This window comes from Eptesicus fuscus, chromosome 16 (genome assembly GCF_027574615.1).
Source record: "Eptesicus fuscus isolate TK198812 chromosome 16, DD_ASM_mEF_20220401, whole genome shotgun sequence".
Taxonomy (NCBI): domain Eukaryota; kingdom Metazoa; phylum Chordata; class Mammalia; order Chiroptera; family Vespertilionidae; genus Eptesicus; species Eptesicus fuscus.
This window is the reverse complement of record NC_072488.1, coordinates 54,454,235-54,471,046: the sequence shown is the minus strand read 5'-3', so window position 1 is coordinate 54,471,046 and position 16,812 is coordinate 54,454,235. Positions and strand designations below refer to the sequence as shown.

The 16,812-nt window shown below is 45.0% G+C and overlaps 1 protein-coding gene across 3 annotated transcripts in view; it reads left to right on the top strand.

Moving 5' to 3' along the window:
• The first annotated feature begins 10,070 nt into the window (after positions 1-10,070).
• The window catches only part of ST3GAL5 (ST3 beta-galactoside alpha-2,3-sialyltransferase 5), a 44,374-nt gene continuing 37,632 nt past the window's right edge, over positions 10,071-16,812 (top strand). Inside the window, exon 1 of one of the 3 annotated variants that reach the window (XM_054728112.1) lies at positions 10,071-10,278. Coding sequence is in view for 1 of the 3 variants with exons in the window: in XM_054728113.1 (XP_054584088.1) it covers positions 10,545-10,638 (94 nt within the window). In the remaining 2 variants the exon portion in view is untranslated. Of the gene's footprint in view, positions 10,279-10,448; positions 10,639-16,812 lie in introns of those variants that run through there. The other 2 variants (XM_054728113.1, XM_054728111.1) reach the window with 2 other exon arrangements.

Genomic DNA, 16,812 nt, shown 5'->3' with positions numbered 1-16,812 from the left:
GTGTTGATTTTGTATCTGGAAAGTCTGTCCACTGATGACAATAGGATGTTAATATCCTCGTCTATGACTATATTACTTTTATGTCCATCAATATTTGCTTTATATATTTAGGTGTTTGTATGTTTGGTGCATAAATGTTTACAAGGATTATCTCCTCTTGTTGGATTGATAACTTTATCATTATGTAGTATCCTTCTTTATCTCTTTTATAGCCTTTGTTTTAAAGTCTATTTTGTCTAAGTATTACTACCCTAGCTCCCCGCCCCCCAATTTCCATTTGCATTAAATATCTTTTTCTGTACCTTAACTTTCAGTCTGTGTGTGTCCTTCTTTTTTTTTTTTTTCATTTTTCCATTTGAATTGAGTCTCTTGTAGATAGCATATATAAGGGTCTTGTTTTTTCATTCCTTCAAACACCATATATTTTTTGATTGGAGTATTTAACCCATTTGCATTTAAAATAATTGTTAGGCTGGCAGGTGTGTCTCAGTGGTTGAACATTGACCTGTGAACCAAGAGGTCACCAGTTTGATTCCCAGTCAGGGCACATGCCCGGGTTGCAGGCTTGATCCCCGGTAGGAGGCGTGCTAGAGGGAGCTGATCAATGTTTCTCTCTCATCAATGTTTCTATCTCTCTATCCCTCTCCCTTTCTCTCTCAATCAAATAAATAAAAATATATTTAAAATAAAATAATTGTTAATAGATATGTAGTTATTGCCATTTTATTATTCATATTTATGTATTTTTTTCTTTTTCAAGAAGATTCTTTAACATTTCTTGTAATACTGCTTTGTTGGCAACAAATTCCTTTAGTTTTTTCTTGTTTGAGATGCTCTTTATTTTTCCATCAATTTTAAATGACAACATTGCTGGATAGAGTAATCTTCGTTATAGGTCCTTGCTTTTCATCACTTTGAATATTTCATGCCAATCCCTTCTGGCCTGAAAAAATTTCTGTTGAGAAGTCAGCTGACAATTTTATGGGAGCTCCCTTGTAGATAACTAATTGCTTTTCTTTTGCTGCTATTAAGATTCTCTCTTTGTCCTTGACCTTTGGCATTTTAATTACAATGTGTCTTGGTGTGGGCCTCTTTGAGTTCATCTTGTTTGGGACTCTCTGTGCTTCTTGGACTTGTGTGTCTGTTTCCTTCGCTAGTACGGGGAAGTTTTCAGTCATTATTTCTTCACCTAGGTTCTCAAATCCTTGCTCCTTCTCCTCTTTTGGTACCCCTGTGATGCAAATGTTGTTATGCTTCATGTTTTCCCAGAGGTCCCTTAACTAGCCTCGTTTTTGGTTGTTTTTTTCAATTCCTTTTGCTGTTCCAATTGGGTGTTTTTTGCTACATTGTTTTTCAAACAATTCTTTGATCCTCTGCTGCATTTAACCTGCTGTTGATTTCTTCATAGTGTGTTCTTCATTTTACTTATTGTATTCTTTATTTCTGACTGGGTTTTTTTTAATGGTTTTTATGTTCTTTTTTATGCTTACTATCTCTTTGTTGAAGTTCTCACTAAGTTCCTTGATCATCTTTATAATCAGTGTTTTGAACTCTGCAGCTGGTGGTTAACTTGCCTCCATTTTGTTTAGTTCTTTTTTCTGGTATTTTGTCCTATTTTTCATTTGTGACTTGTTTCTTTGTCTTCTCATTTCGGCTGCCTCCCTGTATTTGTTTCTATTATTAGGTAGAACTACTACATCTCCTGGTCTTGGCAGAGTGGCCTTATGTAGTAGGGGTCCTGTGGGGCCCAGTGGCACAGTCTCCCTGTTCACCTGAGCCAGGTGCTCCAAGGGTGTCCCTTGTTTGCATTGCATGTGCTCCCTTATTGTAGTTGAGCCTTGATTACTGTAGGTATGTCAGTGGGTGGGTTTGATGCTCAGGCTGACTGGCTATAAGGACTAGCCTTGACTACAGGGGACAAACTGTTATGCGGGGGATGACCTCATGAAGCAAGATTTACTTTAGCTGGTTTCTGGTGTCTGTGGAGTCCACCCCCTTGGGTTTGTAATTTGTGGCACTAATTGGGTGGTACTTTGTTAAGTTCTGAAGATAGCAACCAAGTGTATTGGTTCTGGAGACTCTTAGGAGGGGCTCCAGTGCAAGCTGAAGTCAACTGCTCTCTGTGTCTGGCTTGAGACCACCTGGTAGGAGCTACAGAGTAATCTGTGGTTGGTAGCTGTCTGTGCTGGGCTTGGAAGCACCTGGGAGTGGTTATCCTGTGAACCAAGGCTGGCTTCCACTAGTGCTGAATTTGGGAGCATTTAGCAAGGGAACTCTGAGCCAGCTGCTGCTTGTTTGGAGTTTGTGGGCCTTTGAGAGATTTTAGGAAAATTTATAACCAAGGCTGGCTGGGTTAGCTTCTGAAAGAGGTTCCAGCTAGGTGTGTGAATTGGGTGGGGTGAGAGTAGTATTAGGCAGATTAGTGGAGAGCTCTGATTTGGTGTGGCCTGTGCCTGAAGGCTCAGAGGGATGAAAGCTGGACAAGAGCACAATGGCACCTGCGGGCACTTTAACTGAAGAGAGCTGTCCCTCCAGCCCTCACTCTGAAGCCAGACAATTCAGTTCCTTTTTGTATGTCCCTGGCCCTTTTCAAGCTGCTACTCGACCCTGGAGCTCAAAGCAAGTGAGTCTATTAGCAACTGGATCCTTGCTCAGCCCTTTAAAGGGAATGCCTGGGACTCCAGCAGCCCTCTGTCCCATCTGGACGGAATACCCGCTGGTTCCACAACCAGATATTGTGGGGACTCCTCTTCCCAACACTGGTGGTCTGAATTGTGGAGCCTGGTGTGGGACTGGGACGCCTCGCTCTCAGGGGGGACATCTGAAGCTGAGATATCCCTTCTGATTGTTTTTTGTTGTTAATCCTCGCCCAAGTATATTTTTCCATCGATTATTTTTTAGACAGAGCGGAAGACAGAGAGAGAGAAACACCAATGTGAGAGAAACATATTGATTGGTTGCCTCCAGTATGTGCCCTGACCAGGGCCAGGGATAGAGCCTGCAACTGAGGTACATGCCCTTGACCAGAATTGAACCAGGTACCCTTCAGTCCATGGGCCGACACTCTATCCACTGAGCCAAACCAGCTAGGGTTCCCTCTGATTCTTAACCACCATACATGGGTGTGGGACCAGCTCGTTTTATGTCTCCACCCTTCAACCAGTTTCTGTGTGGCTTGTTCTTTATATCCTTACTTATAGGAGTTCTGTTCAGCTAGTGTTCAGGTGCTTCTCAAGGGTGGTGGTTCTATAATTCAGCTGTAATTTTGATGTGGTCATGGGAGAAGCAACCACAGAGTTTACCTACTCCACCATCTTGACCGGAAGTCAAAACTGAACATTTGAACTGCCCTAAACCAAATGAGTACATTCCGATACAAATGGTTCGGCATTATTGAACTTTCTATTAAAAAATAAAAATTTCACCTAGCAATAGACACAAGCAATTAATCAGGTATCACATACATTAAGTTTACTTGTCAGCACCAATCACAGGTCTTTCAAAACAACTTGTAATCCTTTTGAAATCCGCCCCCCCCCCCCCCCCCCCCCCGCTTTTCTGTCTTTATAAACTGTGTCCCTTTTCCATTTGGCGCACATTAGGTTTCTACCCAAATCTGTGTCTCCTGGATTGCAATTCTTTAAAAAAAGACCCACAAATAAAGCTTTTGTTTGTCTTGCAGTTCTTGGTCAAAATTTTTATTTCCACAGCCTTGAGGTGTCCTTGAGCTCTGAGGAATATCCAGCCACGTTTCCCTTAAAGCTCCCAGGGTTCTTTGTTAAAAGTTCTTCTCTTATATCTCATCATGCTATTGGTTTTACCTGTTAATCAGTTTTAAAATATCCTTCTCTCCAGTTAGACCATTTGGTCCTTCAGGGCAAGGACCATGTCTTAGGTGGGCTCTGGAGTCTGATGGCCTAGATTCAAATCCTGGCTTTGCTTTTTCTTAGCCAGGAGACCTTGGGCAGTGTACTTCATTTCCCTAAGTTTTTCCAAGCCTCACGTTCCTTAGATAAGATATGGGGATAAGAAGATCCTACCGCAAATGGGTGTTTTTTGAAGATAAAATGATTAATTTATGTAAAGCACTTAGCATAATACCTGGCACATAATAGGCACTCCGCAAATGTTTTTTGCAATTTTATATAACAGACAAAACGAGGGCCCGATTCTACGTGTCTGAAGACACGGACCACAGCTTCCAAAAAAAAATTTTTTTTTTGTCTTCATGGGACTGTTTCTTCCATCGGAGCCGCCCGCTGCCAGCAGAAAGCCTTCCCCTGATGTTTCTGTCTCTTTCCCTTCTTTGTTTGTTTTACTCCTGCTTCTCCCGTGATTGCTCACAGGAAACATTCCTAGAAAAACCTCAAGGGACTGACTTCCTTTGTGCTTCAGGGCAGCAGACAGTCTGTGTTCTGTTGGCTGCAGCTGTGCTCCCCCTGCCCTGGGGACTGCGGGAAAGACTGCATCTCAGGAGGATGAGACTAGGAGTTGGACACAAGGTGAAGCCCACCAGGAGAAAAAGACAGACAGTGGCTGGGCCAGGACCCCCACAATAAGGTGATGGTAGACAGCCAGGGATTCCTGATCCCCTGCTTCACACACGTCCTCAGTTTTGGCTGCTACAACTGTTTTCCTTCCTTTCCTTCTGTCTACCTATAAAATTGCCACATCAGTGCCACCCCTAATAGCTTTGAAAATACCAGGTCCCGGGGAAGGCACAGCTTTTTTTTTTTTTTTTTTTTGTGTGTCCGATGAGAGCCATTTGGCTGGCGCAAAGAAACAGGCCATCTGGAGAGGACTCCGAGACTTCAGTAATTTGAACCAGTGACTCCACTCGTTTTTATTTATTGTAAAAAACCAATATTATAACAACATGAAAGGCCATTTCTTAAAAAGGAAGGCAAGATTATTCATGATCCCACCATCCTAACACCACAACGGTTTCCTTTTTTTTAAGCTCTCTTCCAGTTTTTGGCCACATGATAGAAGTTTGCATATAATGCCTGTCCTCTTTTTTTTTTTTTTTTTCCACTTAATATTATATCTTAAGCCTTTTCCAGTGTTGACATAATCTTCACATTGGCCTCTATCCTCTTATTTTTTTAATTGCAAATATTCCAGCTGATTTGACTGAGGCATAATTAATGATTCCTTAACCCTTGGGATTCCTGCTCATCCCCTTGAATCTTTGAGGTTGGCTCTTGGCAAACTGTAAATGAAAGGAACTTTGTTTTCTGGGCACACTGCATTCCTTACAGATCTTCTTTCTTCCCTGCCAGCAGTTTTAGCCCAAGAGTTCTCTTGGCATATCCCAATGCCAACCTGCTCTCTAAGCCCATTCAGTGGGCTATTAAAAAATAATAACATAGCCCAGCCAGCGTGGCTCAGCGGTTGAGCATTGACCTATGAACTAGGAGGTCACAGTTCAATTCCCAATCAGGGCACATACCTGGGTTGAGGGCTCAATCCCCAGTGTGGGGCATGCAGGAAACAGTCAACCAATGATTCTCTCTCATCATTGATGATTTTCTCTCTCTCTCCCTCTCCCTTCCTCTTTGAAATCAAGAAAAATATATTTAAAAAATAATAATAATATAGGCCCTGGCCAGGTAGCTCTAGCCTGAGTAGCTGGTTAGAATGTCATCCTGCTATGCCAAGGTTGGGGTTCGATCTCTGATCAGGAAAGATACAAGAAGTAACCAATGAATGCATAAATAAGTGGAACAACAATTTGATGTTTTTCTATCTCTCTCTCTCTAAAATCAATCAATAATAATCTTATATAATAAAACCCTAATATGCAAATTGACCAAACAGTGGAATGACTGGTCGCTATGCCGCTTACTGACCACCAGGGGACAGACGCTCAACGCAGGAGCTGCCCCCTGGTGGTCAGTGCGCTCCCATAGGGAGAGCACCACTCAGCCAGAAGCCGGGCTCATGGCTGGCGAGCGCAGTGGTGGTGACAGGAGCCTCACCCACCTCTGCAACGGTGCTAAGGACCCCTCGGGGATGTCCACCTGCTGGCTTAGGCCCGCTCCCCATTCTGGCCAGGCTGAGGGAGTCCTCTCCCCCCCCCCCCCCCACTCCCTGCACACGAATGTCATGCACCGGGCATCCAGTAATAATAATAATATAGTTCTAGTTTTTCCTTAAAATAAAAGTAATACATACTTATGTTGTCCAATTTGAGAAATACATAAATGCAATGAAATAAAAAAATCTGCTGCCCTAGGTGGTTTGGCTCAGTGGGTAGAGCATCGGCTTACAGACTGAAGGGTCCCGGGTTCAATTCTGGTCACATGCCTGGGTTGCGGGCTCAATCCTCAGTGTGGGGCATGCAGGGGACAGCCAATCAATGATTCCCTCTCATCATTGATGTTTCTACCTCTCTCTCCCTCTCCCTTCCTCTCTGAAATCAATAAAAATATATATCTTTAAAAATCTGCTATGATCTTGCTATTCAGTATCATATGCCACACTTCCTTATTGCTTTCAAAAATGTTGTTAGCACTTTTGACCCTACTTGTCTCTGCTAGTCTTTCCTCACAGACCCCGCTCTGCCTTCCAACTTTACTTCAGAAGCTAACTCGTGTTTTAATGATAAAGGCTGAATGAGTAAACCCTACAAAGTATATTATCTGAGACATTAAGTTCTTGGTTTAGGTAGAAATATGCACAAACAGGTCACAATGCATCAGTTGGGGCACCTGAGGTTAACTGGTTTAACCTACAGTGGAATTCATTGGCTCATAAAGCTGGAATGTATAGCAAGCAGTAGGATGGGCCGTGGGGTGGTTTGATCTGATGGCTCAAAAATGTCAAAAAGGAAATGGTTTCTTCCTAACCTCTCTCCCTGCTTCCCACAACATTATTCTCTTTCTAAGATAACCTCTTCCAATACTTAAAATTGCTGCCTTATCAGCAGCTTCTGAGGCCATTTACTGCCTGGCTCCTGTCTACCAGGAAATGAAAGCATCTCTCTCCCACCATCCAATAAATTCCTGAGATTCCCTCTGATTGGATCAGTCTGGTTTCTATGGGCACCCATGAACCAATCCTAGAGGCAAGGAGGATGGGATGCCTCTGGGTGGCTTAGACCAGCAGGTCTCAAACCCTGGTCACAAGACCGCTTTACACTTCTAGAAATTACTGAGGATCCCAGAGAAAATTTGTAATGGAAGTTTTATCTTTTGATATTTGCCAAATTAAAATTAAATTCCTGCCCTGGCCAGGTAGCTCAGTTGGCCAGAGTGTCATCTGGATACACCAAGGTTGGGGGCTTGATCCCTGCTCAGGGCACATACAAGAATCAACCAATGAATGCATAAATAAATGAAACAACAAATCAATGTCTGTCTCTGTCTCTGTCTCTCTCTCTCCCCCCTTCCTTCTCTTTCTCAAATCAATAAATTAAAAAGAAATATTTAAAGAGAAATTAAATTCTCTTTAAGACTGAGTTAATAGAAGACAGCTGAATTTTCATATCTGTTTCTGCATTCAACCCATTGCAAATTGTTTTGGTTAAAGTACATGAAGAAAATCTGCTTCACATAAACATATAAGTAGAAAAGGGAGGAGTATTTTAATAACGTTTTAAGAAAACTGGATATTCTTCTTTAATACTACACCAAAACTCTCCAAGAGGTAATTTCTTAAAGATTGCTTGCACTGTGGATAGGAAACCTTATTTATAAACTTTTCATATTGTTAAATGAAAATCCATTGTCTGACTTTCATGTAAAATAAATGAGTTTGGAACATCATGCATTAGCCATTTGGAAAACATTGACTCACTGAGTAAATGCAGGTCTTCCAAATGTTGACACATTATACATTATCCACTATCCAAAAATCACATCTATTAATTTCACCATCAGAAAGAGAAGCTGTCTAACACATAATGATATAAGTTTTCCAAATTTCTAAGTTTCTTTTGAAAACTGGGATTTTTTTTTCATCCTTGGCAACAGCCAATCGTTTTCCTTGAGCAGACAGACTCACTTAGTTCATTTCCAAGAAAACATCTACCAAATACCCAAGTTAGAATAACCATAATTTGTCAGGTGTTTTCTCAAGTAAAAAATGGTGTTTCATGAAATCAAACAAACAGCTAGTTCAGCTTGCAACTCAAATGATTACACAAGCACTTCTTACATAATCATCATACTTCAGTTTGTAGCAAAAGTGTTTTGTGTGCAGTTTTCATTTTGTCATTTATTAAAAAGATGCATGCTCAATAATTGAGATTTTACTGAAGTTAATAGTTTTTACTGCACTAGTAAGAACGTTCTTAAGTGAAACTGCGTGTGTTTCTCATGAGTATGTGGTGGTAGAGAATATTAGTACAATTCGGTGCAAGTACCTTGATTTGTGAAGGCACCAGCAGTTTTGCACAACTTTGCTGTTGAACCATCACTGAGAATAGTAGATTATTATGAACTAATTTTGACTTCAGAGATTCCCTGGAAGGTCCTCAGGGACCACTAGGAGGTCCATGGACTATACTCTGAGAACCACTGACTTAGGTCAATTAAACTCCACTCACAGAGCTAAGACTGGGGCAAACTTACCTAAGAGGCATGGATGCTGGGGGCAACCAAATGCCTGCTAACAGAACGGCCAAAGTGACGATGAGCATGAGGAACTGACCAATGAAAAAATCATGGTTCCTGGCCCAGATTTACAGTTTCTTGCTAGCAGTGTCCAGGGGGTGTTTTGACACCAGCCACGGACTTGAAGAGATTCCAGGTGAGGCTTTGAAATCTAGTGGCTGATCCTAATCTACTGTTTGGGAAATCTCTGTCTTAATCCAGAACAGTAGCTAAAGATGGCCCTGTGGCCAGTGAAAAGGATGTTTTGTGTCAGGGCTTGTCTTGATTCACAAGTGGGTCAGCCTATTTCTCTAGTAAATGTCAGTGGGCTGGATGAGGGAGGGGGTACAAGAGAAGCTAAACAGCTGTCCTATTAGGCTAGATGGGGGCAGCTTCAAGCTCCCCTTCTTCCTCACCACCACCACCTTCCAAGCTGGAGTACTGCGGACCCCAAGCCAGTCAGTGTTTTCAGGGCCTAGTTCTATGGACAAGGAGTAACTGGGAGAAAAGGGCAAGAATCGCTGAAGCAAAGGGGTAACGTGTCTGACCAAGCAGGCAGGCCTCAGGCTGGTCTCCAAATGAGAGGGGGCGAGGCCTTCAGCATTCTCCCTGCAGCTGGCAGCTGTCGCTGACCCAGGCAGCTGCTCTGCCTGGCCGGCCTTGGCCAACCTTCTGGATTAGATCTCCAGTGACAGCTTTTCCTCTATTCCCCCCCAAATGCTCAAGTGTCCTCACCTTAGAATCATGCAGAAGCATTTTTATGGCAAAAACTCTGTGGGAGGTGTGAAGGCAGTCCCCCCACCCTTCCTTTCAGAGACTTCCCTCCTGACCTCAGTTACCCAGGGACACATTTTTCCCAGAACCCCTGTCCCCAGGGAAGAACACACACCTTCAAACCTTGTTTGGCGTTATGCAAATCCTGTAGAACTCCTAGCAATAAGAGAGTGACAAGACTCGGGGCTTATGCAAATATATTTGGATCTAAGTGTAGGATCTTCATTTCAAACAGGAAGTGGTATTACAGGCACATAACCACGATGTTTTGAATTCATTATCGTGAAAGGAAATTCTGAAAGCAAGACCAACTTTCCTGAAGAGTCAAGTCATGGGGCACAAATACGTCGCAGGCGCATAATACACAGTTACAGAAATAACATATCAACGTTTTAAACTCTTTGAAATTTCTGAACTTTAGGATTCACTAATATTTATGTTGTTTTAAAGTCTAGAGTCAAAGGGGACTGCGGAGGTATGGAAGTGGGCGCTCCGATACAGGTTCTGATACTGACCCAGGCAGCTGCTCTAAATGATTTAGGGTGACCCACTTCTTGCTCTCTGGACCTCAATCACCCATCTGTAAAGCTGGCGGATAATCAGCAACGCCTCTCTCTCTATTATCCTATACCTGGAAGGCTGTTCCAAAAGTTCCCAGACGTGCCCGTGCAGCCCGTGCTGGTCAGGAGGGCCGCGGAGGCTCGGGACCAGTGTCTGCCTGGGGTGCGGTTGCTGGTGAGCCACGCAGGCGACTATGTAAAGCCCCTCCATTCACTGGCCCCGCACCTCCGAGTCCTCGGCGCAGTGAGAGCCTAAAGCAGACGGACTACATCTTTGGTTCCTTCCACCCTCCAGCCGCAGCGCAGAGCTCCAGACAGCAGGACAGCCTGCCCACCCACCGCCCTGGGTGAGTCCAAGCAGGGGTGCCCAGCTCCCCCAAACCTCGCCGGGAGGAGGGGCCGTGCGTTCCGGGGGCGGGGCCGCCGCGGTAGCCTTCGCGCCTTCCGATTGGCTCCCGCGCCCCCCGTGACGCGCATCCCGCCCCCACGCCCCTCCTCCGCATCCGCGCGGGCGAGCACTCGGTCCAGGACTGAATGGGCGCGAGCGCGGCGCCGGGGGCGGGCGGGCGCGCGGGGCCGGGGGCTGGCTGCGGGCCGGCGCCCGCTCCCTAGTATGCGCACGGAGGCGGCCCGCGGCGTGAAGCGGCGTCCACTGCAGGCGCGAACCGAGGCGGCGGCGGCGGCGGCGGCGGCACCTGCCGGCCGAGGTACGTGGCGCAGCCCTCTCCTGGGCGCAGCGGGGCCCACGGGCTGGGGGCGGCGGTGGCGATACAGCTTTGCCCCCGCCTGGCCGTGTCTGGCGGCTCCGCCCCCGCCCCCGCCCCCGCGGACAGCGCCCGGGGCTCGGCTCCCCCAGACGCGCCTTCCGGAGACGTGGGCTCGGGCCGTGGGGCGCTGGTGTGGAGGCGCAGGGGTGAACGGCGGGGGTGTGGAGTCCAGCCGCAGTGGCCCTTTCCCCCAGCTTTCTGCAGCGGCTCGGCGTTTAATTCATTGCTGGAAGCTTCCCAGCCAGCGGAGCCGAGTTAACTCGTTTCCCCGGGAACGGGGTTGGGGGACCCTTTTTACAAGGTAACTAGTAGCTCCGGAGAAACGACCCTCGGCACCCAGCGGGAGGGCGTCATGTGTGATGTCTGCGGGTAGAAATTCGCCAGTGACCTTTCCTGCCCCCACTCTGCGTCCAGCCCTGCGGAAGAGACATGTTTTGGTGATCTTTGGCTCCTTCTGAATTGTAAGCAGTGACTTGACCTGGGTGTGCATGTATTATGCGCCTTTAAGGGTGTAAGTAACCCCAGGTTTTCGCAGAGCATCTCTGAGGAGCTGGGCGAATAGGGAGAGGCGGGGTTCTACCTCCAGCCCACACCAGCTGGGTGACCTTGGCCGACATCTGTGTCCCTGTGGGGCTCCGTCTCCCGGTCTGTACTGGGAGGCTTGACCTGCTCAGGGTCGAGGTCACTTCCAGGCCCGTGGTTCCATGGTTCTGGCCGCAAAAGGTGTTTAGGAGTGAAGAAGGTGCTGCGGAATCGCCAGCCGATTTGAAAGACTAATTTTATGTCCTCGCGTCTTCATTCATGTGCTATGTGACCTCTGCTCTTTTGTTTAAAAAGAGAACACGGTTTTACATGCTGCGCTTTATCTGGCACCTGTGGGTTGCCTGCTCTTGGTGCCAAGCACGGTGCTGGGTGTTGGGGTTATAAAGAGGAAGGAGACTCATCTACTCGGAGCTTGTGACTGCTGTTCCTCTTCCTCAGAAGGATGCATGTCCTGAAACTGTGGAAGAGGAATCCTTGTCTGTTGAGCGAAGGGCACTGACTCAACCATGGTTGTGGTTTCACTTGCATAATCCTGCAAGTTGACAGTTTTGAAGAAGGTTTTTTTACGTCCCTCCTGGTAGAGCTGGGGATCACCGAAATCCCCACCAGTGCTTGCTTGGGCAGAGAGGCTGCTGTGAGCTGGGAGAGCCCTGTAGCCAAATGTCGTGGGTCTTTTTACATGTCTGTTCATTCTGTGAGCGCTGCTGCTCCTGGGAGATGAAGTGAGACATGCTCATAATGGGTAGCCGTTTCTTCCCCTAGGCAAAAAAAGAAGTGGGTGAGATAAGAAGGCATGCCGGGGTTTCTGGAAGAGAGAAAGAGAGAGAGAGAGGCGGACAGGCATACATTCTAAAAAACTTACATTTATGACTTTATTTTGAAAATGCCTGTAATTTTGCCACAAACTACCAAATTGTCCCTTGTTATCAAAACAGGTTGGTATTGAATTTTAAAGGTATTTTCAAGGCAGAGTAAGAAAAAACCCTTTGTTCTTTGGTTTGCCTCCTCCAGTTCGTCCCTGCTTTCCTTGCTGGGCTATTTGTCAGCAATAAGGGACGTTTATCCAAGCAGGTTGGCTCTTGGGAAGTGAATGGACAATGAAAGAGGATGTGAATTACCTGGCTGCCCTTTCAGTCTTCATATCTTTATGGGGCTCCCGTATGGATGGGTGGGTGGGTGCATGCTTACTCAGCTTTGAGAGCTACAGATAAAGCTATTTATTCCAAATTTTTAGTAAATACATTGGTAGTTCCTCACTCGTAGATGATGAGCGCTACATCACTTACCACCAAGATGCCCGAGGAGGATTTGGATTGGGAATCACATCAGTTCCTACCTGGCCGAACCCTGTATGTTCTCGGCAAGTGCAGTCACTTCTAGGCCCCAGTCTCCCACAGGCTGAGCTGTGGGAACCCTTTAGCTCCAAGAGTCCCTGTCTTCCAGGGAAGAATTTCCTGGCCAAACTGCTTTTCTCTGCCTCAGCTCCCTTGCCTCTTACTGCAAAGGCTGCTGGGAACCTCTTTTCCTTTAGTTTTTATAACATTGAACTTTCTATACTTTGTTTCTACTTCTCTGACCTGCCTTCCCTGCTCCTCTGAATTTCTACTTTTTAAAACACGCAATTCCTGACTAGTCAGAGGCACTGACCTCTTTTCCCTTAGATTGACAAATAAAAAAGTGCAACAGCCAACACAATAATAGCCATCTGGTGTGAATGAAAATTATGTTTTTGGATCAGATTGACAAAAAGTCTATTTTTGTTTGTGCCACAGAATTTTAGTAATTTGTGTGTGCCATGAGATGAAAAAGGTTGAAAATCTCTGCCCTAAAGAAAAAGCCCATTTCTTGTTTTGTCTTTTGGGGCCATACAAGACATTTTTGTTCTCTTCTTACACGCCATGGAAAAATAGCCAGGATTAAGTGATTCAGTGGTTCATCAACTTCTATACCCATGAATTTCCCCCTTTCCCTTTAAGTTTTTAATATCTGGAATCATAGTAGTTAAGTATTGTATGATATGATTCAATTCATTCAAAGAAGGAAAATTGATGAAAACAATTTTAAAAGTCTACTTTGGTGAAATAGGAGTTCTGCCTTTTGAATGTTAAGGCTTTTTTTAAGACTATGTGTCATTTTCATAATTAAGGCTTATATGTGTTACATTTAGAGCTGGAGCAGTTTTTCTCTTACACATATAGCGTTCCTTCTTCCCTGGCCTCCCTCTCTCCTCAGCATCTGCTTGTGTTGTTCCTGCTTTTTGACCCTCTTCTGTCTGTTCTTCACCTCCGTTCTGCTTTTCACATCTTGTTCTCATTTCCTATTTAGAGGGCAGCAGCAGGGGAGGAGGACAGAGTGTGGTACTTTATCAAGGCCGCCAATACACTCCCCTTGGCTTATCATTTTCAGTAATAAAATCCTTAGTCATCCGGGACTTGGTGGCTAGTGCAGGCTTCTTGCTGATCCTTCCCTAGACCAGCGCTGTCCAATGGAAATATAACCCAGGCCACACACATCATTTAAAAATTTCAAGTAGCTACACATAAAATTTTTAAAAGAAATAAGTAAATTAAAGTTTGAATTTTTCAGGAAGATAAAAACATCAGTTTTTTAAAATATATTTTTAAATTTATTTCAGAGAGGAAGGGAGAGGGAGAGAGATTGCAAGCGAAGATTATACTTTCACAAATATTGAGTATACACACCAGGTCATAAAATAAGTTCTAACGTATTTAAAATAATCAGTATTATACAAAGTTCTCTCTGAACACAATGCAACTAAATGATATGACAATTTTAAGAGATAATTTTTTTAAGAGATAATTTTTAAACTTTTAAAAAATTTGAAAGTATTGACATTTGAAAGATAGAGAAGTAATAATGAAAGTAGATGTTAAAACTTTTGGATGAATTGGACACTTAAAAAAACTGTGGGAGCCCTGACTGGTTTGGCTCAGTGGATAGAGCCCTCAGACTGAAGGGTCGTGGGTTCGATTCTAGTCAGAGGCGTGTACCTCAGTTACAGGCTAGATCCGGACAGGGCAAGGGCAGGAGGCAGCCAATCTGTGTGTCTCTCTCACATTGATGTTTCTCTTCCCCTCCCTCCCACTCTCTAAAAATCAATGGAAGAATGTTCTCAGGTGAGGATTAATAAGAAAAATCAACCAACCAACCAAACAAAAAAAAAACAACAACTGTGGGATGCAACTGAGTCAGTATTTAGAGTGCAGTCTTAATTGTTCATATTAGCAAGAAAAAAGGCATTAACAAGCTAATCACTTAAGAAGTTAGGAACATAGCAACTAAAATAAATCCAATGGATGAGAAGGAAGCAATTTTTAAAAAAAACAGGTGAAATTGATTTTAATAATAATATATTTTAGTTAACCCAATATGTCCAGTATATTGCCAAATCAAGTTATAAAAATTGTTGAATGAGCTATTTTACAATTTTCTGTTCAACTGCGTCTTCAAAGCCTGACTGGTGTGTATCTTGCACTTATGCAGAGCACATTTCAGTTCGGCCTGGCCGTATTGGAAGTACTCAGCGACCACATGTGGTTAGTGGGCAGCACAGCTCTAAACCTTAGCCAGTAAACATCGAGCTGATTTGTCCTGATAAAGGGAAGAGTGAGAGCTGACAACGATGGGATTCATTTCTGCCAAGTGACTCTAGAGTCATGGCAATCTAGCAGTGTTTCTGTGGTTGGCAGAGAGAGTGGGCTCTTTGTGACAATCTTGATGCTAAACAACCCCTCCCCCGCAAACAAACGCACATGCTGCAAAACAGGTGGAGCAGGAAAAGGGGTAAATACCGACTCACTTCATCCTCACCTGTTCTAGACATGTTATATGTGTCAGCCCATTTAATTTTCACAAAGGCCATGTGAGTTTGGTACCATTGTCACCCCCAATTTTACAAACGAGGATACCAAGGTTCAGAAAGCTTAAGAAACTCTGGAGGAGAGAGCTGGGATTCAGACTGGGGCAGTCTGGCCTGCTGGGGGTAGATGAGGTAAATGTATCCCCTCTTCTTAGCATCTAGTGCATTCCTCCCTGCCCTTCAGGAAGGCTCCTGTGGAGATTCTTGGGAGGGGGTAGCTGAGGTTGGTGAGATGGCTCTGTTCCTGGTCCAGGCACAAGAGGACTTCTCCGTCACCGGTCCAGCCTCAAGAGAAGTCTCTCCAAAATCCAGTTCCATTTTCAATTCTCCCTTCCCCGAGTTGCTCCTTTTGGGATAAAATCCCCTCCCGCTGTTGCACTGCTTCCTTTTCTAGCCTCTCTCGGTCCATTGTGTCCTCCTGGGCTGGACCTGCAGACACTCTGTTGGGAACTTTTATCCTCTGTGCCTGCTGTCCTGGCTCGGGCAGCACCTGCCTCTCCTGCCCACCCCCTTCAAGTCCTACTCATTCCTTCCTGGGCGGAGCCTTTTCTAAGCCCCCTCCGAGACACATACATACACACGCACCCCAAATCTAAAACATCTCCTGACACTGCCTTCATGTCCGGTGTAGAGCAAGTTAAGAAGAAATACTATGGCTGAAATCGGTTTGGCTCAGTGGATAGAGCTTCGGTCTGCGGACTGAGGGGTCCCAGGTTCGATTCCGGTCAAGGGCATGTACGTTGGTTGCGGGCACATCCCCGGTGAGGGGTGTGCAGGAGGCGGCTAGTCGATGTTTCTCTCTCATTGATGTTTCTGGCTCTCTATCCCTCTCCCTTCCTCTCTGTAAAAAAATCAATAAAATATTTAAAAAAAAAAGAAGAAATACTATGAAAATAATGACATTGGTCATAAATCTACTTGTCCAGTTTTTAAAAATGAGACTGTGAGAGCTTTTTGAAAAAGACGCCGTCCGTGTTGCTTATTTCTATACCCCCAGGTGCGTGCTCCACACATGATTAAAAACCGGGTTTGTGCATGAAGGTATGTCTGTTTGGGAGCCTGCCCAAATGCTGCTTTTCCAAATGTTTGGAGCAAAGAGTGAAAAAGGGCTGTGTATTTGGGGTATAAAAGGAAATTGGATGCTTTCGCTGTACCTTCTACAGACCTAAATACATGTTGTTGGTTTTAGACATTCACACATGTTCCACCTGTTCTGAGCTCGAAGTGGCCCTCACAGTACTTCCCTTTGTCTCCTATACTGACTGTTCCCTCTCCCTCAGGCTCCCAACTGCCAGGGCCTGTCAAACTCCAGCTTGTTCCCAGTGACCGTCCCTTTGCTGGGTCATTTCCACTTGCTGATTTGGGGTTTGATATAACCAGTCTGGTCCTTCCGTTCCTATAGGAAAATAGGATTAGTCAATACCAGATTGTTGCATAAACTGCCTGTCCAATCCTCCCGCTTCCCTTAGCCATCCACCTAGCCAGGTACTCCCTGCCGAGTGTTACTGGGGTCCTGTGTGGTGACGTCACTTCCTGGTCCCACACTTGGTTGTTGTAGAATTTGCATACATTCTGTCCCATGATCTCGTTCCCTGCGTTTCCCGTTGTACTCAGGTTTGGGGAAGGCCCTACGGTGGAGGCTGCTTGTATTGAGTCCCGAGTGGCTTTTGTTAATTCTTAATCCTAACCTT